Source organism: Oncorhynchus mykiss, chromosome 2, assembly GCF_013265735.2.
Source record: "Oncorhynchus mykiss isolate Arlee chromosome 2, USDA_OmykA_1.1, whole genome shotgun sequence".
Classification (NCBI taxonomy): Eukaryota; Metazoa; Chordata; class Actinopteri; order Salmoniformes; family Salmonidae; genus Oncorhynchus; species Oncorhynchus mykiss.
In genome coordinates, this window is record NC_048566.1 from 75,673,582 (window position 1) to 75,697,461 (window position 23,880).

The 23,880-nt window shown below is 45.6% G+C and overlaps 1 protein-coding gene across 1 annotated transcript in view; it reads right to left on the minus strand.

Moving 5' to 3' along the window:
- Window positions 1-14,916: 14,916 nt before the first annotated feature.
- Window positions 14,917-23,880, minus strand: part of LOC110501970 (zinc finger homeobox protein 3-like) — a 13,309-nt gene continuing 4,345 nt past the window's right edge. Inside the window, exons 4-7 of the mRNA XM_036955551.1 lie at window positions 23,542-23,773; window positions 22,404-22,651; window positions 17,567-21,439; window positions 14,917-17,463 (exon numbers count right to left, since the gene is read on the minus strand). Coding sequence (XP_036811446.1) covers window positions 16,609-17,463; window positions 17,567-21,439; window positions 22,404-22,651; window positions 23,542-23,773 — 5,208 coding nt within the window. The 3' untranslated portion in view covers window positions 14,917-16,608. The remainder of the gene's footprint in view (window positions 17,464-17,566; window positions 21,440-22,403; window positions 22,652-23,541; window positions 23,774-23,880) is intronic.

A 23,880-nucleotide genomic window follows, 5' to 3' on the forward strand; every position in this document is an offset into this window, starting at 1 on the left:
ATTAACATACTGTAAACACACTGTCAGTAGCAAAAACATTAACATACTGTACACACACTGTCAGTAGCAGAAACATTAACATACACACACCGTCAGAAGCAGAAACATTAACATACTGTACACACACCGTCAGTAGCAGAAACATTAACATACTGTACACACACCGTCAGTAGCAGAAACATTAACATACTGTACACACACCGTCAGTAGCAGAAACATTAACATACTGTACACACACTGTCAGTAGCAGAAACATTAACATACTGTACACACACTGTCAGTAGCAGAAACATTAACATACTGTACACACACTGTCAGAAGCAGAAACATTAACATACTGTACACACACTGTCAGTAGCAGAAACATTAACACACTGTACACACACTGTCAGAAGCAGAAACATTAACATACTGTACACACACTGTCAGAAGCAGAAACATTAACATACTGTACACACACCGTCAGTAGCAGAAACATTAACATACTGTACACACACTGTCAGAAGCAGAAACATTAACATACTGTACACACACTGTCAGTAGCAGAAACATTAACACACACACACCGTCAGTAGCAGAAACATTAACATACTGTACACACACTGTCAGTAGCAGAAACATTAACACACACACACCGTCAGTAGCAGAAACATTAACATACTGTACACACACTGTCAGTAGCAGAAACATTAACATACTGTACACACACTGTCAGAAGCAGAAACATTAACACACACACACCGTCAGTAGCAGAAACATTAACATACTGTACACACACCGTCAGTAGCAGAAACTTTAACATACTGTACACACACTGTAAGTAGCAGACACATTAACATACTGTACACACACTGTCAGTAGCAGAAACATTAACATACTGTACACACACTGTCAGTAGCAGAAACATTAACATACTGTACACACACTGTCAGTAGCAGAAACATTAACATACTGTACACACACCGTCAGTAGCGAAACATTAACATACACACACCGTCAGTAGCAGAAACATTAACATACTGTACACACACTGTCAGAAGCAGAAACATTAACATACTGTACACACACCGTCAGTAGCAGAAACATTAACATACTGTACACACACTGTCAGAAGCAGAAACATTAACATACTGTACACACACTGTCAGTAGCAGAAACATTAACATACTGTACACACACTGTCAGAAGCAGAAACATTAACATACACACACCGTCAGAAGCAGAAACATTAACATACTGTACACACACCGGCAGTAGCAGAAACATTAACATACTGTACACACACCGTCAGTAGCAGAAACATTAACATACACACACCATCAGAAGCAGAAACATTAACATACTGTACACACACCGTCAGTAGCAGAAACATTAACATACTGTACACACACTGTCAGAAGCAGAAACATTAACATACTGTACACACACTGTCAGTAGCAGAAACATTAACACACACACACCGTCAGTAGCAGAAACATTAACATACTGTACACACACTGTCAGAAGCAGAAATATTAACATACTGTACACACACTGTCAGTAGCAGAAACATTAACATACTGTACACACACTGTCAGAAGCAGAAACATTAACATACACACACCGTCAGAAGCAGAAACATTAACATACTGTACACACACCGTCAGTAGCAGAAACATTAACATACTGTACACACACTGTCAGAAGCAGAAACATTAACATACTGTACACACACTGTCAGTAGCAGAAACATTAACATACTGTACACACACTGTCAGAAGCAGAAACATTAACATACTGTACACACACTGTCAGTAGCAGAAACATTAACATACTGTACACACACTGTCAGTAGCAGAAACATTAACATACTGTACACACACTGTCAGTAGCAGAAACATTGACATACTGTACACACACTGTCAGAAGCAGAAACATTAACATACTGTACACACACTGTCAGTAGCAGAAACATTAACATACTGTACACACACCGTCAGAAGCAGAAACATTAACATACTGTACACACACCGGCAGTAGCAGAAACATTAACATACTGTACACACACCGTCAGTAGCAGAAACATTAACATACACACACCATCAGAAGCAGAAACATTAACATACTGTACACACACTGTCAGAAGCAGAAACATTAACATACTGTACACACACTGTCAGTAGCAGAAACATTAACACACACACCGTCAGTAGCAGAAACATTAACATACTGTACACACACTGTCAGTAGCAGAAACATTAACACACACACACCGTCAGTAGCAGAAACATTAACATACTGTACACACACCGTCAGTAGCAGAAACATTAACATACTGTACACACACTGTCAGTAGCAGAAACATTAACATACTGTACACACACTGTCAGTAGCAGAAACATTAACATACTGTACACACACCATCAGTAGCAGAAACATTAACATACACACACTGTCAGTAGCAGAAACATTAACATACTGTACACACACTGTCAGAAGCAGAAACATTAACATACTGTACACACACCGTCAGAAGCAGAAACATTAACATACTGTACACACACTGTCAGTAGCAGAAACATTAACATACTGTACACACACTGTCAGTAGCAGAAACATTAACATACTGTACACACACCGTCAGTAGCAGAAACATTAACATACTGTAAACACACTGTCAGTAGCAAAAACATTAACATACTGTACACACACTGTCAGTAGCAGAAACATTAACATACACACACCGTCAGAAGCAGAAACATTAACATACTGTACACACACCGTCAGTAGCAGAAACATTAACATACTGTACACACACCGTCAGTAGCAGAAACATTAACATACTGTACACACCGTCAGTAGCAGAAACATTAACATACTGTACACACACTGTCAGTAGCAGAAACATTAACATACTGTACACACACTGTCAGTAGCAGAAACATTAACATACTGTACACACACTGTCAGAAGCAGAAACATTAACATACTGTACACACACTGTCAGTAGCAGAAACATTAACACACTGTACACACACTGTCAGAAGCAGAAACATTAACATACTGTACACACACTGTCAGAAGCAGAAACATTAACATACTGTACACACACCGTCAGTAGCAGAAACATTAACATACTGTACACACACTGTCAGAAGCAGAAACATTAACATACTGTACACACACTGTCAGTAGCAGAAACATTAACACACACACACCGTCAGTAGCAGAAACATTAACATACTGTACACACACTGTCAGTAGCAGAAACATTAACACACACACACCGTCAGTAGCAGAAACATTAACATACTGTACACACACTGTCAGTAGCAGAAACATTAACATACTGTACACACACTGTCAGAAGCAGAAACATTAACACACACACACCGTCAGTAGCAGAAACATTAACATACTGTACACACACCGTCAGTAGCAGAAACTTTAATATACTGTACACACACTGTAAGTAGCAGACACATTAACATACTGTACACACACTGTCAGTAGCAGAAACATTAACATACTGTACACACACTGTCAGTAGCAGAAACATTAACATACTGTACACACACTGTCAGTAGCAGAAACATTAACATACTGTACACACACCGTCAGTAGCGAAACATTAACATACACACACCGTCAGTAGCAGAAACATTAACATACTGTACACACACTGTCAGAAGCAGAAACATTAACATACTGTACACACACCGTCAGTAGCAGAAACATTAACATACTGTACACACACTGTCAGAAGCAGAAACATTAACATACTGTACACACACTGTCAGTAGCAGAAACATTAACATACTGTACACACACTGTCAGAAGCAGAAACATTAACATACACACACCGTCAGAAGCAGAAACATTAACATACTGTACACACACCGGCAGTAGCAGAAACATTAACATACTGTACACACACCGTCAGTAGCAGAAACATTAACATACACACACCATCAGAAGCAGAAACATTAACATACTGTACACACACCGTCAGTAGCAGAAACATTAACATACTGTACACACACTGTCAGAAGCAGAAACATTAACATACTGTACACACACTGTCAGTAGCAGAAACATTAACACACACACACCGTCAGTAGCAGAAACATTGATATACTGTACACACACTGTCAGTAGCAGAAACATTAACATACTGTACACACACTGTCAGAAGCAGAAACATTAACACACACACACCGTCAGTAGCAGAAACATTAACATACTGTACACACACTGTCAGTAGCAGAAACATTAACATACTGTACACACACTGTCAGTAGCAGAAACATTAACATACTGTACACACACCGTCAGTAGCAGAAACATTAACATACACACACTGTCAGTAGCAGAAACATTAACATACACACACTGTCAGTAGCAGAAACATTAACATACTGTACACACACTGTCAGTAGCAGAAACATTAACATACTGTACACACACTGTCAGAAGCAGAAACATTAACATACTGTACACACACTGTCAGAAGCAGAAACATTAACATACTGTACACACACTGTCAGAAGCAGAAACATTAACATACTGTACACACACTGTCAGTAGCAGAAACATTAACATACTGTACACACACTGTCAGAAGCAGAAACATTAACATACTTTACACACACTGTCAGAAGCAGAAACATTAACATACTGTACACACACTGTCAGAAGCAGAAACATTAACATACTGTACACACACTGTCAGTAGCAGAAACATTAACATACTGTACACACACTGTCAGTAGCAGAAACATTAACATACTGTACACACACCATCAGAAGCAGAAACATTAACATACTGTACACACACTGTCAGTAGCAGAAACATTAACATACACACACTGTCAGTAGCAGAAACATGAACATACTGTACACACACCGTCAGTAGCAGAAACATTAACATACACACACTGTCAGTAGCAGAAACATTAACATACTGTACACACACTGTCAGTAGCAGAAACATTAACATACTGTACACACACCGTCAGTAGCAGAAACATTAACATACTGTACACACACTGTCAGTAGCAGAAACATTAACATAGTGTACACACACCGTCAGTAGCAGAAACATTAACATACTGTACACACACTGTCAGTAGCAGAAACATTAACATACTGTACACACACTGTAAGTAGCAGACACATTAACATACTGTACACACACCGTCAGTAGCAGAAACATTAACATACTGTACACACACCGTCAGTAGCAGAAACATTAACATACTGTACACACACCGTCAGTAGCAGAAACATTAACATACTGTACACACACTGTCAGTAGCAGAAACATTAACATACTGTACACACACCGTCAGTAGCAGAAACATTAACATACTGTACACACACTGTCAGTAGCAGAAACATTAACACACACACACCGTCAGTAGCAGAAACACTAACATACTGTACACACACTGTCAGTAGCAGAAACATTAACATACTGTACACACACTGTCAGTAGCAAAAACATTAACATACTGTACACACACCGTCAGTAGCAGAAACATTAACATACTGTACACACACTGTCAGTAGCAGAAACATTAACATACTGTACACACACTGTCAGTAGCAGAAACATTAACACACACACACCGTCAGTAGCAGAAACATTAACACACACACACTGTCAGTAGCAGAAACATTAACATACTGTACACACACTGTCAGTAGCAGAAACATTAACATACTGTACACACACTGTCAGTAGCAGAAACATTAACATACACACACTGTCAGAAGCAGAAACATTAACATACTGTACACACACTGTCAGTAGCAGAAACATTAACATACTGTACACACACCGTCAGTAGCAGAAACATTAACATACTGTACACACACTGTCAGTAGCAGAAACATTAACATACTGTACACACACCGTCAGTAGCAGAAACATTAACATACTGTACACACACAGAAACACACAGTGGAGGTTTGGTTCATATTCCAGAGCCTGATCAAACACTCAGCTGTTGGTTTTGTGGATCACTGTAGGGATGTTTAGAGAGCAGAAATAGAGAGAGGAAGAGAGGAGGGAGAGGAAATGAAAATAGAGGAGAGGTGAGGAGAACAGAGGTTGGATATGAGAGACCATCCCCTTCTGGATGCTTTGAGAGAAGGAAGGGGTGGAGGGGACAGGAAGAGAAAGAGGACATTAGAGAAAGAGAGAATAAAGGAAGATAGTCATAGCTGCAGGAAGATTTTAGGGGGGGGGGGGGGATATTTTGTCCACTCAAACATTAATAAAGCCCTAGTTCACACAAGACTCATCTATTTTTTTTCATTATTATTATTATTATTTTCAATTTGTCAGGGGGTGCTGCAGCACCCTCAGCACCACTACTTCCTGTGGCTATGAAGATAATACAGAGGCTTGAGAAAATGAGAATGGAAAAGGAGATGTGTGATAAAATGGAGGGGAGAGAAAAGAAGATAAATTAGAAGGGAGAGAGGATGAAGGAAAGGAGGGAGAGGATGGAGGATGAAGGAAAGGAGAGAGAGGATGAAGGAAAGGAGAGAGAGGATGGAGGATGAAGGAAAGGAGAGAGAGGATGGAGGATGAAGGAAAGGAGAGAGAGGATGAAGGAAAGGAGAGAGAGGATGGAGGATGAAGGAAAGGAGAGAGAGGATGGAGGATGAAGGAAAGGAGAGAGAGGATGGAGGTTGGAAAAGAGAGAGAGGCTGAAGGAAAGGAGAGAGAGAATGTAGGTGTGGATACTGGAGGATAGAACAGAAGATAGAATTCCTCCCCCTCCAGCCTTGCATAAATTACACATTTCATTTGCATATTCACTACTTTCACTACATGACTACATACATGATATTCATTAGCATAATAACCATGTATTATAGTAAGCTTTGTTTCGATGATAAAGGATAGTTTAAAGGAAAAACAATATGAGGAAGGGAACAACACAAGGAAGTGTGTGTGTGTGTGTGTGCATGCGTATGTGTGTGGGGGTATGTTTGTGCGCGTGTGTGTGTGTGGGTATGTGTGTGTGCGTGTCTGCGTGTGCGCGTGTGTGTCTGTGTGTGTGATCTGGGATTCCATTCCTGGATTCCTGGTGCATGTGTTTATTGTGTGCTGTGCGTTATATATACCCCAGAGGGAGGGGGTAATCAAACTACCTTCAGGGCTTCAGCTGAACTCAACACACAGGGAGCTGGGAAGTGAGAGACAAAGAGACAGACAGAGACAGATGGAGACAGAAAAACAGAGAGGCAGACAGAGACACAGACACAGAGAGACAGAGATATATATAGAGGGAGAGACAGAGAAAGAGGCAGGGAGATATTGAGGGAGGGAGGGAAAGAGGGCGGTGGATAGAGGAGCTGCGAATGAGGTTGGCACGGTGCCATCCACTCAGGGCTGGTTCCCACACATTGGCATGTGGAGGGTGGTGTAGAGGGGCCAGGATAAGGAACAGAGAGACTCTTTCACATTGCTACACCAATGCCCAAAGACAGACAAGGTACTCAGATGTAGAGGTCGTCATTGCAAAAAAATTGTTCGCAATTGACATACCTGTGTAAATGAAGGTTAAAAAAAGATAAAGAGGAGATGCAGAGGATGAAGGAGGACATAAGGAAGAGCCTTTGAGACCCCTGGAGGGTAGCCGAAACAAGACGACTAGATCCAGGAGGATGAGGAGAGGAAGTAGAGAAATTAGGGTGAAGACGGAGGGAGGAAAAGGAGGACGATGAAGAACATGGACTCTGCCGGGCGATTTGAGAGGCACATTAATGGCAGCTGGCATTCAGAGGACAGGCACCATACCATCAACAGTCTCCACTCCCTCCATCCTCCTCTCTTTCTCTGCATCCATCGCTCTCTCCTCCCTTTGCCAGCTAGTGGATGACATGCCAGCCAGCTGCTGTGACACGCTCGAAAACAACGGAGCTAGCAGCAGAGAAATGTCTCGTTCGGAGAGAGGAGATTCACTAGAGAGGATTCATCGCTATTCAATGTTTGTTTGTTTGTTGGATTGTTTGGACAAATCTGTCCAGGAGTGCCAGGGCAATGGTTGACAGCTTCCCAGCGATGGCATCTTTCATCGGGGGAGGCAGACCAAGAGTTGGCACTACACCAGGGGAGAAAGACAGAGCGTTGGCACTGCACCAAACACAACACAACACAACAGATGCTTACGGCCGCTAACAGGCTGGTTAAATACTAAAGAAAGAGCTTTCACATGCTTATGTGACCGACGGGTTCGAACCTGGGGATCAAGCGTTTTAGTCCGCTAAGTCAATGCAACTCTTCAGACGGGATCAAACGTTTTAGTCCGCTAAGTCAATGCAACTCTTCAGACGGGATCAAACGTTTTAGTCCGCTAAGTCAATGCAGCTCTTCAGACGGGATCAAACGTTTTAGTCCGCTAAGTCAATGCAACTCTTCAGACGGGATCAAACATTTTAGTCCGCTAAGTCAATGCAGCTCTTCAGACGGGATCAAACGTTTTAGTCCGCTAAGTCAATGCAACTCTTCAGACGGGATCAAACGTTTTAGTCCGCTAAGTCAATGCAACTCTTCAGACGGGATCAAACGTTTTAGTCCGCTAAGTCAATGCAACTCTTCAGACGGGATCAAACGTTTTAGTCCGCTAAGTCAATGCAGCTCTTCAGACGGGATCAAACGTTTTAGTCCGCTAAGTCAATGCAGCTCTTCAGACGGGATCAAACGTTTTAGTCCGCTAAGTCAATGCAACTCTTCAGACGGGATCAAACATTTTAGTCCGCTAAGTCAATGCAGCTCTTCAGACGGGATCAAACGTTTTAGTCCGCTAAGTCAATGCAACTCTTCAGACGGGATCAAACGTTTTAGTCCGCTAAGTCAATGCAACTCTTCAGACGGGATCAAACGTTTTAGTCCGCTAAGTCAATGCAACTCTTCAGACGGGATCAAACGTTTTAGTCCGCTAAGTCAATGCAGCTCTTCAGAAGGGATCAAACGTTTTAGTCCGCTAAGTCAATGCAACTCTTCAGACGGGATCAAACGTTTTAGTCCGCTAAGTCAATGCAACTCTTCAGACGGGATCAAACGTTTTAGTCCGCTAAGTCAATGCAACTCTTCAGACGGGATCAAACGTTTTAGTCCGCTAAGTCAATGCAGCTCTTCAGACGGGATCAAACGTTTTAGTCCGCTAAGTCAATGCAGCTCTTCAGACGGGATCAAACGTTTTAGTCCGCTAAGTCAATGCAGCTCTTCAGACGGGATCAAACGTTTTAGTCCGCTAAGTCAATGCAACTCTTCAGACGGGATCAAACGTTTTAGTCCGCTAAGTCAATGCAGCTCTTCAGACGGGATCAAACGTTTTAGTCCGCTAAGTCAATGCAGCTCTTCAGACGGGATCAAACGTTTTAGTCCGCTAAGTCAATGCAACTCTTCAGACGGGATCAAACGTTTTAGTCCGCTAAGTCAATGCAACTCTTCAGACGGGATCAAACATTTTAGTCCGCTAAGTCAATGCAGCTCTTCAGACGGGATCAAACGTTTTAGTCCGCTAAGTCAATGCAACTCTTCAGACGGGATCAAACATTTTAGTCCGCTAAGTCAATGCAGCTCTTCAGACGGGATCAAACGTTTTAGTCCGCTAAGTCAATGCAGCTCTTCAGACGGGATCAAACGTTTTAGTCCGCTAAGTCAATGCAACTCTTCAGACGGGATCAAACGTTTTAGTCCGCTAAGTCAATGCAACTCTTCAGACGGGATCAAACGTTTTAGTCCGCTAAGTCAATGCAACTCTTCAGACGGGATCAAACATTTTAGTCCGCTAAGTCAATGCAGCTCTTCAGACGGGATCAAACGTTTTAGTCCGCTAAGTCAATGCAACTCTTCAGACGGGATCAAACATTTTAGTCCGCTAAGTCAATGCAGCTCTTCAGACGGGATCAAACGTTTTAGTCCGCTAAGTCAATGCAGCTCTTCAGACGGGATCAAACGTTTTAGTCCGCTAAGTCAATGCAACTCTTCAGACGGGATCAAACATTTTAGTCCGCTAAGTCAATGCAACTCTTCAGACGGGACCGAAATGTCAACAACAACCAACAACCAGTGAGTGGCAAAGGAACAATATCCTCATGAACCCAGGAGTACAGCAATAAGGAGAGGGATGAGACTGCAACTTTCTCTGTACTAGTACCTCCCTCTCTTCTCTCAGTATCTGCACCGCTAAGCAGCAAACACTGAACCCCTGTGTTGGAAATGGCATCTCCTACACTCTTAGAAAAAAAGGGTTCCATAAGGGTTCTTCGGCTGTCTCCATCTGAGAATCCTTTTTAGTTCCTTTCTACAGAGGGTTCTACATGAAACCCAAAAGGGTTACACCTGCAACCAAAAGGGTTCTACCTGGAACCAATAAGATTCTTCAAAGGGTTCTCCTATGGGGACAGCCAAAGACACCTTTTAGGTTCTAGGCTTCCTTTTAGGTTCTAAGAGTGTATGGTGCATCAGACTGAGGGAACATTTACAACAGAAGAATAATGAGATCGTCTTAAATATGGTGGCCTGTTATGGATTTCAAGTTCACAGAGAAAACAAGGATGGAGGAATCAATGAGAAGATGGATTTTGGGATTCACCATGTGTGTTATTTCCGTACCAGCCAGATTGCTGCAGTCCAAAGGCCAGATCACAGACACAAGCAGAACCAGGCAGTAGGCGCTGCTGTATGTGTGTCTGGTTATCTCCTCTGTTGATAATGAACAGTGACGGACTAATTTCAACAGCCAATCATAATTAGTGATTTAATCGCTCTGCAACATTTTCCTCACCCTGCTTCCCACCACCTCACCCCAACTCACACCCCTAAACCGTGCCACATGGTTGGACGTGACTGGATATGCTAATGTCTGGAGATTGTGCGTGTAGACAGAGAGAATCTGCCAGGACTAAAAGGGATGTGTGACAGTGTGAGATCACGCAGCAGTAGTTCCGTTTTTTGTTTTTTCTTCACTGGTTATTTGGATTAATCATGATTGGTTGAAGACGGGCTTAAACTGCTTCACCTTAGCTAGTTTGCGTGTGTGTGGGGGGGGGGGGGGGGGAGGGGGGGGCTTTGGCTGAGAGTTTCGTTTTGAGAGGGTGGAGACTTCCTTTTTGCCAGAACTCAATTTCTAACATGTATGTGCACAGAAGTGAATCGCATTGCAGCTGACCCAATTACCTGAGATTTTATTTATGGGTGCACAGAGATTATCTGGAGACTAACGAGCAGTGGATCAACCTCTTCCCTCTCTTCATCCCCTCGCTCCTTCTATCCCCTCCCTACCACTCATTTTACTCCCGCCATCTCTCCCTCCCTCCAGACTCCTGTGGGATCTTAATTAATCGCAGCCTTCATTATGCAAATACAGTGCAATAAACGACAGGAGAGGAGGAGCTAGACACAGTCTAATGGAGGGAGAGGTGGGGGAGGGAGAGATGGAGAGGGGATGCAAATCTGGTTTTACCTACAGTATGATCTCACCAATACCATTGAACATGTTCTGATAAAGGATTGGTACATGTTTATAGCAGAACACAAGACTATAGTGTCATCTCTCCATCAAGCACCTGCTCTCCCCAGACTGTTGGCCTAATTCTGCTTCAAGCACACAAGGAATATATGTAATACTTGCAGAAGCTCAGCAGCCAACGCCATCTTAGTTTAATCATCACACAGGATCATAGGGTTCATGCGAATTTCATTTGCATATCATTAAACGGTGAGACTCATTTGGAGCGGCCAGCAGGAATGGGGTTGGATGAAGAAAAAAAGCATCTCGTTATTAAACAGCAATGTTTTATAGTCCGCCAGCCAATCCATTTCATTTGGCTGTAATTAAAATGTGTCAGAGACAATCAATCATTCTAACAAGGATATTACCAGCATCTCAATCTGGAAGAACACTTGATACTGGAAAGGAACCTGTGTATGGAGCGTAAAAGTATATTCCCCCATAACACATCCAGTATACTGTATGTGGCACAGGAAGTTGGTGGCACCTTAATTGGGGAGAACAGGCTCGTATTAATGAGAGGAGCGGAATAGGTGGAATGGTATCAAATACATCAAACACATATTTTCATGTGTTTGATGCCATTCCATTAAGGCCGTTCCAGCCATTAATATGAGCTGTCCTCCCCTCAGCAGCCTCCTGTGGTATGTGGTTTACATTACGATTGCCTTTCAGTTTCCCTTCTCTGAACTGTGGAAAGAGGTGAAACACACATAAAGAGTCAGATGAAGTCAGATGTCATATCTCAATGATGCCACAATGGCGTTAGCACTGTGTGTGAGTGTGTCTGTGTGTGTGTGTTTGTGTGCATGCGTGCGTGAGTGTGTGCGTGCGTGTATGTTTATGCGTAAAACACTCTTTACCATAAGCGATGTAATTAGACTGCTGATCTTTTTGCATGCAGATCAGTTTGACAGCATGACAATTGCTCAAACCTGACACACACACACACCCCCATGACCCACCCCCTATCATGGGCAGCATGTGGTGTTGTCTGTGGGCAGAGTGTATAAGGATTAGCATAATGCAGGGTGAGTCTGTGTAACAGCCACGGTGACGCGTGCTGAACTCACAGTCCTGCTGTTGAGCATTCAAATCTCGTAATGGATGTAAAGTAGCTAGCTACCTAGGAGAGGGGTATGTGTGTTGGGGGTGGGGCATAACAATGAAAAAAGGCATAGATAGATCAAATGTAGACATAAGAAAAAAGTATATTTGAGTGAACTAACCCATTTAAGATGCTCCTAAAAGCAGACAATTCTGGCAATATAGAGCCTTCAGATACTGCGGGGAGAATGTGTTCCAGAACATTCACATTGTAAATAGACTTTTACCAGGCTCTCTCTCCCATATGATTGATTAGAACAGCCTGGCGACCATTATAAAATCATTAAGAAGATGGATAGAGAGCACATCTTCTAATAAAAACCGCTCTATACCTGATGAACCACTGAACAAACTCTTCCTCAATGACATTCACTGATTACTACCCTACAGTGTGTGTGTGTGTGTGTACTATTAATACTGTACTCCATTAGTGATATGACTATTGCAGTATAGTATTCCAGCAATCAGTTTACCATCAGGACTGTGTCTGTACTGGGATTACTAGTAGTGAATAAAAACATACACTGATAATGTGAAACACACACACTGAGAGAAATCATGGAAAAGCATCAGCCAGAGGAGGGGTTGAGGCTGGGGTGGGGGTGTTATCAGTGAAAACAGGGTCCTGTCTCTTTAACTGGTGGCTGCGCTGAAGGACTCATGAATAAACATTAACTTGTTCCTCTGCTCACACAGAACCAATCTAAATCTAAATGAGCCTACATACACACCAATACCAATGACATTATAACCCTTCTGCCGCCTCCCCCCCCCCCCCCCACTGATGCTCTAGTGTATGACATTACAACCCACTATCCCTCCTTAAAGTAACCTCCCCTGTACCCCTGTCCCCCCAACAGCATTAAAAATACGTACACGAGTAGGCAATAGCATTATATCCCCTACTCACACATACACCCTCCCCTTCCTTCAACCCCCCTCCCCCAGCCCCACTTCCAGCATCATCAACAGCAGCAGCAGTATAATTCATGCGAGGTTATTAATATTCATCATATCATTTTGTCACAAAGGAAAGTAATCTGGCTGAATGTCACTGACGTAATTAATGAACTGACCTCTGGGTCCAGGGATCGACCCACAACACACACACACAAGACATTGGGCAAATATGTCCACCAAACCAGACTTTATTTACCTCAGTGGCTATGGAAAGGGGGGGGGGGGAGAAAACACACATCCATTCGCAAACTAGGGAGAAGGAACAAAGTTAACCACTGGAGCAAGAGACTGGGACAGGTGCACAACACAGGTATCTTTTGGTTATCACTACGGCAACAGCTTCCAGGAACGACACAATATTTACATCTTACAGTTATTCAGAAAATAAGCAAAAGGAATAAAACAACAATATGTACATAACTGCCAAGTGGTACAGTATTTGGAATTTCAGTACAGAAGAAACATCATTGGTATTGTGGTAAACATTGGTCAGATATAGAGCTATGGATAAACAGAGTAAGAATCCTTTGGAAGGTTAGCCTGGATGACAGACTGTTTCTGTGTTCAGTGTCACTGCATGGCTACAATCTGTGTGGCTACATGACTACGTGGCTACCCAGGTACATGGATACGTGTCTATGTCACTACATGGCTACATTGTTGCCTGGCCTAGAGCAGAGACAAGCATGGCTACATAGCTACAAGGCTACATTGTTGGCCTAAAGCAGAAACAAACATGGCTAAACAAGCCAGCGACACAAGATCAGAAACATACTGGTACACAGACCTGTGGAAGGTTTGGGCTAGATACAATCCAACCTGCCATAGAATAGCTATGCAGGATCTTACGTATAGAAGTATCTTATCTTTATAGTGTCATTGTAACTTCTTTGTATCTTTGTTCAGAAACCACTGTCCACATAGTAATACATTACTGAGTAAATACTGCCGCCCCAAGTATCTCTTTGTTAACATCAGAATAAAAAGGTTAGGTTATGAACAGCGTCATGTGTGTTATAACAGTTGTTATTAAAGTATTAAAAAATACGTTAGCAGCCAACTGGACATCCTCAAAGACTGAGATAGATTCTTCCATCTGGTTAAAAAGACATTGACATTGAGGAGGAAAACAGTTCAACCACTCTACACACTGCAATGGCTCTGAAGTAGTTCCCTACTGAGTATGGTACACTAGGGGCTGGGGTTTGGTTCCCTACTGAGTACACTCCTACTGAGTGCACTAGTAGCTGGGGGGGGGGCTTTGAGAAGTGCTCCTCCATCCTAGTATAATAACAGGTTTTGGTTTATCTGGTGGTTACAGTGTACACTCACCAGTGGCCTGGTGAAGACAGATACAGCAGTTCTGATACAGTCACTCTTTCTTCCCAACAATCAATGTTACATTATCAAGTCAACTTTTGAAGTTGTTTTTTGTGGGATTTATGCATCGACGGTTACAGTGTTATTGTCTTTGGGTTGTGTTTTAAAGCATTCGATATTATCATAGTTATTACTGTTACTACAGTAATATTGTTACATTTATAGATCAAAAAGAGGAGAGATGAGAAAGAGAGCGAGAGAAAAATGGTTAGAGTGTGTGAGAGAGTTAAGTGCACACAACATCTAAAGTTTTCATCGGTATAACACAACATCCGAAATTGTCATCAGTATAACGTCAGTAACTCTCAGTGAGTATGGTTCGTCAGAACAGAGGCAGTCTCAGGGGAGACCGAGCCGACCACATGAAAGCTACATACTGTACATTAATTTACCCCTCACACCATTTAACATTGTAATAATGTAATAATGGAACTATCAATTATCGGTCAGAAAGCTCAGATCTCTCAAATCCAGAGAGGTTTCTTTTGAACTACCATTATAGGAACTTCATATCAACAGTCAATATTTACATCATAAGGTTTCAAAACAGACTTTGTGTCTGGCATTAGGAACAGAAGAGAAACTAGTACATTACTAGGACCAAATAAAAAACAGTACAGTTGGCCTGAGTATAGTAGACATTATATTACACATCATATTGGTATTTACTTACATAAGAAGAAAAGGCAACATCATAACGCCTACATTATGTTCTCATACACCACAAAATGACACTTTGTCTTATCAAAGCATAATAACGACCGTTAATCCAGAATATTCATATTCATTAACATTTACTAAACACAGACAATGTTGTGTAGTGTTTGGTTAAAGTTGTGACATGTATTGGTCGAACGTTATCAAAATAGCTTCTTATATGCCCTCTCACAAAGGACAAAGTGGACTTAGCTCAGTGCTATTTGGCCTATTATCCACATAAGGAGCTCAGTACATGTGCAGTAGAGTCATCATTGGCTTGAGAAGGTTGAGGTCTGCTTCAGCACCACGTAGACCAGTCAGTCTATTGATACGCACCAGTCTCAGTTCTACTCTTCACTGTATGGTTTGTACTGTGGTTTGGAAATTAAAACCACCATGTTGACAACACAATCCATGTTGACAACACAACATGTAAGGTTTTGGTTACGAGCTTTGGAATCCAAGCCAGTCTTTGCAGATGCTCTTTGTAAAGAATATTTTACATTTTTGTTTTCCGTAGCTGCTTGTGTTTCTTTCAGTTTTCTTAGACTTTGAAAGAACGTTCTATACACTAAAACATCTAACAGTTTGATACTTGCACTTGTAAAGTCTTTAAACAGAAGTGGGAGGGGCACATACTGTGTCCTGGTTCTCCAGATTCTATTGTCAGAACAGGGACATCTGTTGGCATGGAGGGGTTAACTCCTGAGGTATCGGTTGGAGGACAGGAGAGGAGGGGAAATCAAGACAGAGGAACAGAGGAGTGGTGTCTTAAAGCTCTAGAGGAGGTCTGCCCTGTGATGTTTTGGGGCTGAGTAAGGGGTGAGGTACACTGGTAGAATGCTCTTTGGCTTCTGTGGCATCTGGTTGGTTTATTGTTGTGAGTGACGTGCACTTAGTTCATGGCTGTATGCGTTCTCTCCCCTGTCCTCTGCTGCCTTTCCCTCTATCCTGTGGTGGGGTCAACTCTGAGGCTCCTTGCCCTCTTCTCCTTGGCCCGGCCATTCTGAAACCACACCTGCACCACCCTGCGTGGGAGCCCCAGCTGCCGTCCCAGGCCCTCACACTGCAGGGGGCTGGGGGTGGGATGCTCCCTGTAACAGGCTCTGAGCTTGGCCACCTGCTGGGGGGTCATCTGTGTACGCTGCCTCTGCTGCTGCTGCTGTCTCGGTCCATGCCTATCCACACTCTCAGACAGACTTGGACTGGAATTCTGGTCACAGTCTTGCACGTTGAAGCTTGCCATCCCATATTTGTATCCCAGAGACAACAGATTGCTATGGTTACCCTCATGAGCCTGGTCAGACGAAGGGAATATTTTTACTGACAGACCTTCTTCCTCTTCCTCCTCTTCCATGTCGGGTTCGTTCAGGTCAAAGGTCAAATCTGTTTTCCCAGAAATGTATTTTCTCTCAGTGGGGATGACCCCGGGGCTTGGAGAGGGATGAAAGGGGTTCGGGGAGGGATGGAGGGAGGTAGGGAGAGAAGGATGGTGGGAGAGAGAGGGAGAATGCTGGAGGGAGAGTGGGGGACCCTCCCTGTCTCTGTAGGATCCATGGTTGTGAGAAAAGCTGAAGTCATCAGCGGAACCTATCTGATGAGACAGGCCATAGGCAGGTCTGTCAGTCTGGGACCAGTGGCGGGCCCTAACATGGGCGTCCAGGGCACTTTGAGCCTTGAACAAAGCCCTACAGAACGGACAGCGCCTGTGGTTGTCACCCAGACCCGCACCTAAACCTCCTCTCCCCAGGGTCTGGAGCTGGCCCTTCCGCTGACGAGCCCTAGTGTTCTGGAACCATACCTGAGAAAGGACAGACAACCACAGCATTATTACATGTTATTACACAAAAGATGATTCAGCATTACAGAATTAAAGAAATGTTACTATGAGAATGATAAAGTACCTGCACCACACGTTTCTTCAGCCCTGTGTCCCTGGTGATGCCCTCCAGTGCAGAGCGGGTTGGGTTGGAGTTCAGACTGTAGCGCTGGTATAGAACCTCTAGCTGCTCTGCACTGATGGTGGTCCTCTGGCGCCTATCCCTCCTCTGCTCATCCCCCTCTCCCTCCCTCTCTCCCCCTTCCTCTCCATCACCGGCCATCACATCACTCATAGGCCTAACCTCGGTCCCTTCCTCCAGCCTACACTTCAGAGAGGGCAGGGCTGGGCTAGGAGCAGAGTGGGTGGTAGTGTATGGGGGCAGGGCTGGGCTAGGAGCAGAGTGGGTGGTAGTGTATGGGGGCAGGGCTGGGCTAGGAGTAGAGTGGGTGGTAGTGTATGGGGGCAGGGCTGGGCTAGGAGCAGAGTGGGTGGTAGTGTATGGGGGCAGGGCTGGACTAGGAGCAGAGTGGGTGGTAGTGTATGGGGGCAGGGTTGGGCTAGGAGCAGAGTGGGTGGTAGTGTATGGGGGCAGGGCTGGGCTAGGAGCAGAGTGGGTGGTAGTGTATGGGGGTAGAGCTGGGCAAGGAGTAGAGTGGGTGGTAGTGTATGGGGGCAGGGCTGGGCTAGGAGCACAGTGGGTGGTAGTATATGGGGCCAGGGCTAGGCTAGGAGCAGAGTGGGTGGTATTGTATGGGGGCAGGGCTAGGCTAGGAGCAGAGTGGGTGGTAGTGTATGGGGGCAGGGCTGGGCTAGGAGCAGAGTGGGTGGTAGTGTATGGGGGTAGAGCTGGGCTAGGAGCAGAGTGGGTGGTAGTGTATGGGGGTAGAGCTGGGCAAGGAGCAGAGTGGGTGTTGGTGTATAGGGATAAGGGTGGTTGGTGGCAGGACGATAACAGGGACTGGTACTGAAGCATTGACTGGAGGGCTATGGGCTGCATTAGACCAAGGGGGAGGAGAGAGGGGTCTATGGGGAAGGGAAGAGAGGAGAGGTTGGATAAAGGAAGACGGGGCAGGGGGAGTTGGGGTAAGGGGAGAGGGGGTATGGAGAGTTTGGGCTTGTGTATGATAGTTTGAGAGGGGTCAGGGCAAGGGGTGTTTGTCGTTGTGGTACTGTCCTGCTCTGAAAGTGGTTGTGGTTGTCGGGGGGGTGGAGGAGGAGAGGGTGTTGGTGAGGCTCTGGCATGAACTGGGAAGAGGGAATTAACTGGGGCTTGGTCTGGGGACAGGGTTACAGATACGGATGCTGGTGCTGGTGGTGATGGCACAGCTGGGTCTGTGTCTATGGTTGTTAGGGTTGCAGCTGGGGTAAGGGCTGGGACTGAGGTTTGGGAGACGGCGAGGGATTGGGCTTGGTCGAGGGTTGAATCTGAGGCTGGTGCTGGGGGTAAAGGTGCAAGTGCAGGTGCTGAAGCTGGGGTTAGGGGTGCAACAACAGTAGTCTCAGTGTCCCCCGGTGTGAAGGGTCTGAGGGGGTAGAGGCGGTCGTACTGCAGCCTGTACTGTCTGGAGAACATCTCCAACACTACAGGAGGGATCATCTGGCGGTGAACAAACTCCTGGTGGCTCTTCAGGATCAGAGAGTCAGAGAACAGCTTCCCACATTCTCCACATTGCTTCTCCTCCTCCAGGCATCCCTCCATCTCTCTGTTCTGCTGTCTCTGTCTGCTCTGAGTGCTTTGTAGGGCCAGCTCCCAGCCGTATCTTTCCAACAGAACTCTGAGGGCCTTCTCTGCTCTCTCCTTCTTCTCACTCTCCTGCATCTCTCCATTCTTCTCTCCATCTCCCTCAGGAGGGGCGGATGGGTTGAACTCTTTCTCTGTCTGGTGGAGGTGGGAGTCACTGCCAGCGGTCTCAGCCTGGGTTTCACATTTCGGGGTATGGGCTGGAAACTGGATTCCATTCGTCTCTGGCTGTGGAGATGGAGGTTCAAGCCTCTCTATCTGGGGGTGTTGGTCCGAGGTGGTCTGAGGGGAGACAGCTGAGGTGGTCTGAGGGGAGACAGCTGAGGTGGTCTGAGGGGAGACAGCTGAGGTGGTCTGAGGGGAGACATCTGAGGTGGTCTGAGGGGAGACAGCTGAGGTGGTCTGAGGGGAGACAGCTGAGGTGGTCTGAGGGGAGACAGCTGAGGTGGTCTGGTTCATAAGGGTTGTGTTGGGGTTGAGATGCAACCCTCCAGAAAGGTAGAAGGACAGGAGCAGCTGCTGCTGTAGAGAGAATAGGCTGTCTGGGGATAAGGGGAGGGGAGGGAAGAGGTTCCCGTGTTGGAGAATCTCTGCTGCTGAAGGGAGGTGCTGCTTTAGGAGGTTCTGTTGCAGTAAGGGGAGGTGTGGGAGCAGTGTTGGACTAAAGAGCTGGGGCTGGAGGAGGGCTGTGTGTTGCTGTATCTGGGCTTGGGCTAACTCCTGTTGCTGCTGTAGTATCTGGGCCTGGGCTAATTGCTGTTGGAGTAACATCAGGTCCTGCTGTCCTGCGGAAGCGGCCAGGTCCTCTACTCTCCTCCTCTTAGCCTGTTGACCCTTAACCTGCCCAGAGACACCCACACTCAGCTGGGCTTCACTCAGGGAGGAACAGGGACTTGGGGGGGCAGGGGCTGGTCTGGTGGCTGCTGGGGGGTTTCCCCTGGTAGATGCCTCTCCTCCTCCAGGCGAAGGGCTGGAGGCAGGGGTCTGAGTTTGGACCAAGGATGGGACTGGGGTGTGGGGAGCCTGGGTTGAGGCTGAGGCTGGAGTTTGGTGGGTGTGGGGGTTCAGTGGTAGCTGGGTCCGAGCTGCACGGGCTCGTGTCTGGTGCAGTACAGAACGGAGGTGGATGTCCAGGGTGGAGCTCTGGCTGTAGGCCACCCCACACATTCTGCAGCGGTAGGGCCTGGGGTCAGGGGCCAGGCTGCAGCGGTAGGGGCTTGGTTCCAGGCCCTGGGGGGTGTCAGCATGACTGGGGCTGGAGTCATGCAGGGCCCGTCTGGCTTTGGCTCGGTGGAGGTGGGACACAGAGTTATAGTGGACCAGCAGGATGGTTCTCTGAGTGAAGGACTCACAGCAGACTGAACACTTGTAGGGCCGAGTCGGGTCCAGGAACCGCTCCAGAGTCGGGTTCGAGCCCTTGATGAGGGGGCTGGGTTCTGACCCTGCCTCCTCCTCCTGCTGCCCTGAACCCTTGTCACTATTACTAACCCCAGGACTGGGCCTCTCCTCCTCATCTGGGTCATCCTTTTCATCCTCCTCTCCTTCATTTCCCTCCTCCTCATCTTCTTCACTCATACTCTCCCCCTCCTCTTCCTCCCCCTCCAGGCTGGTTGGTCGTTGGATGTGTGCTCCAATCTGGTCAGGGTGTGTACCCTGTAGGTGTAGGTCCTGTAGGTGTGTGTTGAGCAGGTGTCTCTGCAGGGCCTCTTGGCTGCGGCAGCGTCTGGGGCAGAGGTGGCACTCTGTCGCCGCCCTCATGGCATGGTACTGCCAGTGCAGTTTCAGCTTCTCCTGTGTTCGGAATGCTAGACTGCACCTGCCACAGCGGAACCTGTAACAATGACGATCAGAGGAGGGAGGGGCATCGCTGGGAGGAGAGGGAGGTAAGGCGGATGAAGGGAGGTGGCTGAGGGAGGGAGAGGGAGGAGTGGGGAGGGGGGGGGAAGAGCTGGGGGACTCTTCGAGGTGAGAGGTGTTGTCCTCTGCTAGATGCTGGTCCTCACAAGGACGGGTGGGCAGATCTTTGGCTGGTATCACTTCTTCTTCATTTATATGGGAGTCGTTTGATTGAGACTCATTTCTGAGGGACTCCTTTGCGTAAAAGTCGATTGTGTTGGAATCGTTTGTTTGATATACGTTTGTGTTGGAGTCGCTTGAATGAGAATCCCTCTGCAGTGTCTCTTTCTGTAGTATCTCTGGCAGATCCACTGCCACCTGGAAAAGAATCCAACAACAAAGGTTTTGAACGTCAGTCTGAACCTATCCAGATGACTGATTGCCTTTATAGTCAGTCAAAACAGTGTCTTTCCTGTTTGATAGTGCAGACGGAATAATAATAGTGATGCTCCTGTATTGTCTACATCACCTCATTCTCCCATTAGACACTTTACTTCTAAATCAATGAATAATAATACGAGACGGAGGGAAATAGAATGAAGAGTGTTTTTATATCAACCACACACACAGAAAGAAGACACACACACACAGAAAGAAGACACACACACAGAAAGAAGACACACACACTTGGCATGGCAGAGACAGAAGAGACACATACACATATGCGGGTGAAGCAGTGAGAGAGTGAAGGTCAGGCTTAATCTTGAGAGAGTAATTGGAAAGCGAGGAACATAATGGCCATCATCACCCCAGACTGAATTAATGAACCTACACTACTATCAGAGAGAGAGGGAGAGGGGTGGAAAATGGGGGCTGTGGTGGCAGAGAGATGGAGAGAGAGGAGTGGTTGAGAGGGGGTGAGAGAAAGAGGAGGCGGAGAGAGAAAGATGGAGAGAGAGGGGGGGTGGAGAGGGGGGACGAGAGAGAACAAGGGGTGCAGAGAAAAAGATGGAGAGAGAGAAGATGGGTGGAGAGAAGAATGAGAGATGAAAAGGGAGTGAGAGAAAAAGGGGAGAGAGGAGAGGGTAAGAGAGATGAGAGGAGAGGGAGGGGTGAGAGAGGGATGAGGGGAAAAACAGGAAGACTAAAAGGAAGAAGGCAGTCAAGTGAAGTCAGAGAGGGAGACAAAGAGCACTTAGCATGCTGGGTAAAGTAATGGAGGTTGGTGATGTGGAGAGATGAGCACTCTTTGTTTGCTAGAGACACTAAAAGCAAACTCCTTCAGCTTGATTGCACTTCTGCTTATGAAAGGTAGCTAGAGCACACCCACACACACACTTACAGTGCTCATGAGCTTCTCCACACAGTCCTGGGCCACACTATGAGTGAGTGTGAGGTGACGTCTCAGGTGTGTGTGTACCAGTGTGTCCTGGCACAGTGGGCACTTGGCAGTAATATGTTGGTCAGTGGTGTGCTTGTCGGTTCTGGGGCATTTGGGAGAGAGGGGGCTCTGTGTCTCCTCCAGCCAAGAGAATGATCGCTTGGCTGGGGATAAGGAATCTCTCCTCTCCCCCTCCTCACTGCTTTCATCTAGAAAGATAACACATATGTTAATACACAGCAACACACACACACTGATTGATCCATTATTGATTTTCTATTAAAGAGCCTCCTGGGATTCAGACCAGTTCATTCAGACCAAATACCTGCTATTGACTGTTTAATACAGAGTAGCAGACAGAGTTAGACCAGATTTAGACCAGACAGAGATAGAACAGAGTACAGTAGGAGTCATTAGAACAATACTCAGAAGTCTAGTTTCTGACCCTCACTAAGCCTAGTCATGGACTAAAAAGCATGCTCGAATGGAGAATCTCTATTGACAGTGTCTGGGTAACTGGCCTGAAAGTTATATTCTGGAATATAACAAAGTCATTTAACAGATGCTCTTATCCAGAGTGACTTACAGGAGCAATTAGGGTTAAATGCCTTGCTCAAGGGCACAACGTCAGATTTTTGTTCACCTCGTCAGTTCTGGAATTCGAACCAGCAACTTTTCGGGTTACTGGTCCAAAGCGCTTAACCACTAGGCTACCTGCCACCCTACAGTTCAATAGCAGTGAGTCGGTGGGTGCTTGTTAGCGTTGTCGGGGTGATAGGGGATGTAACGAGCATGTGTATCGACAAATCAATTAACCCAATTGACCCCTGACCATAATCAATCATTCCTTTTCTCTCAATCACTCTCTCTTCACCTTGCTCCATCTCTCCAAGTTTCTTCTAATTTCTTCTCTCGGTTGACTTATCCTAGGTCTGCAGTTAATTTTCTCTATCCTATTTATACATTTGTTCTGGACTGATGTACAAAATATGGTCGAAATTCCCTCTTGCCAATGTCTACAATAATCCCATACTTTTAAATTCCACAAGTGCACACTTCAGAGAGAAGGGAATGGGAAAAGATGACCTGAATGTATTACCTATCTCAGGACTGGTACACTTCCTGATGCTGAAGATAGCAGCTAGCTCCTCTCCTTTATTCAGGCTCTTCCTTTTCACAAGCTGCAAGCGGTGAAGCTCCTCCCTCTTATGATGACCCGTGGAGTGGGTGTGTCTCAGTAGGTGGAGTTTAGAGCGGGAGGAGTAATTACACAAGACACAGTGGAACGACCAGGAGCCTCCAGCTACTGCACTGTCATACTGCTCTAAGAACTAGAGAGAGGGAAAGAGAGAGGGGGAAGTTGGAGTTATACAAGGTGTGATAGAAAGAAATATGTACAAAATAAATCTGGTCTCTGTGTTTTATTTGCTGTCTATAT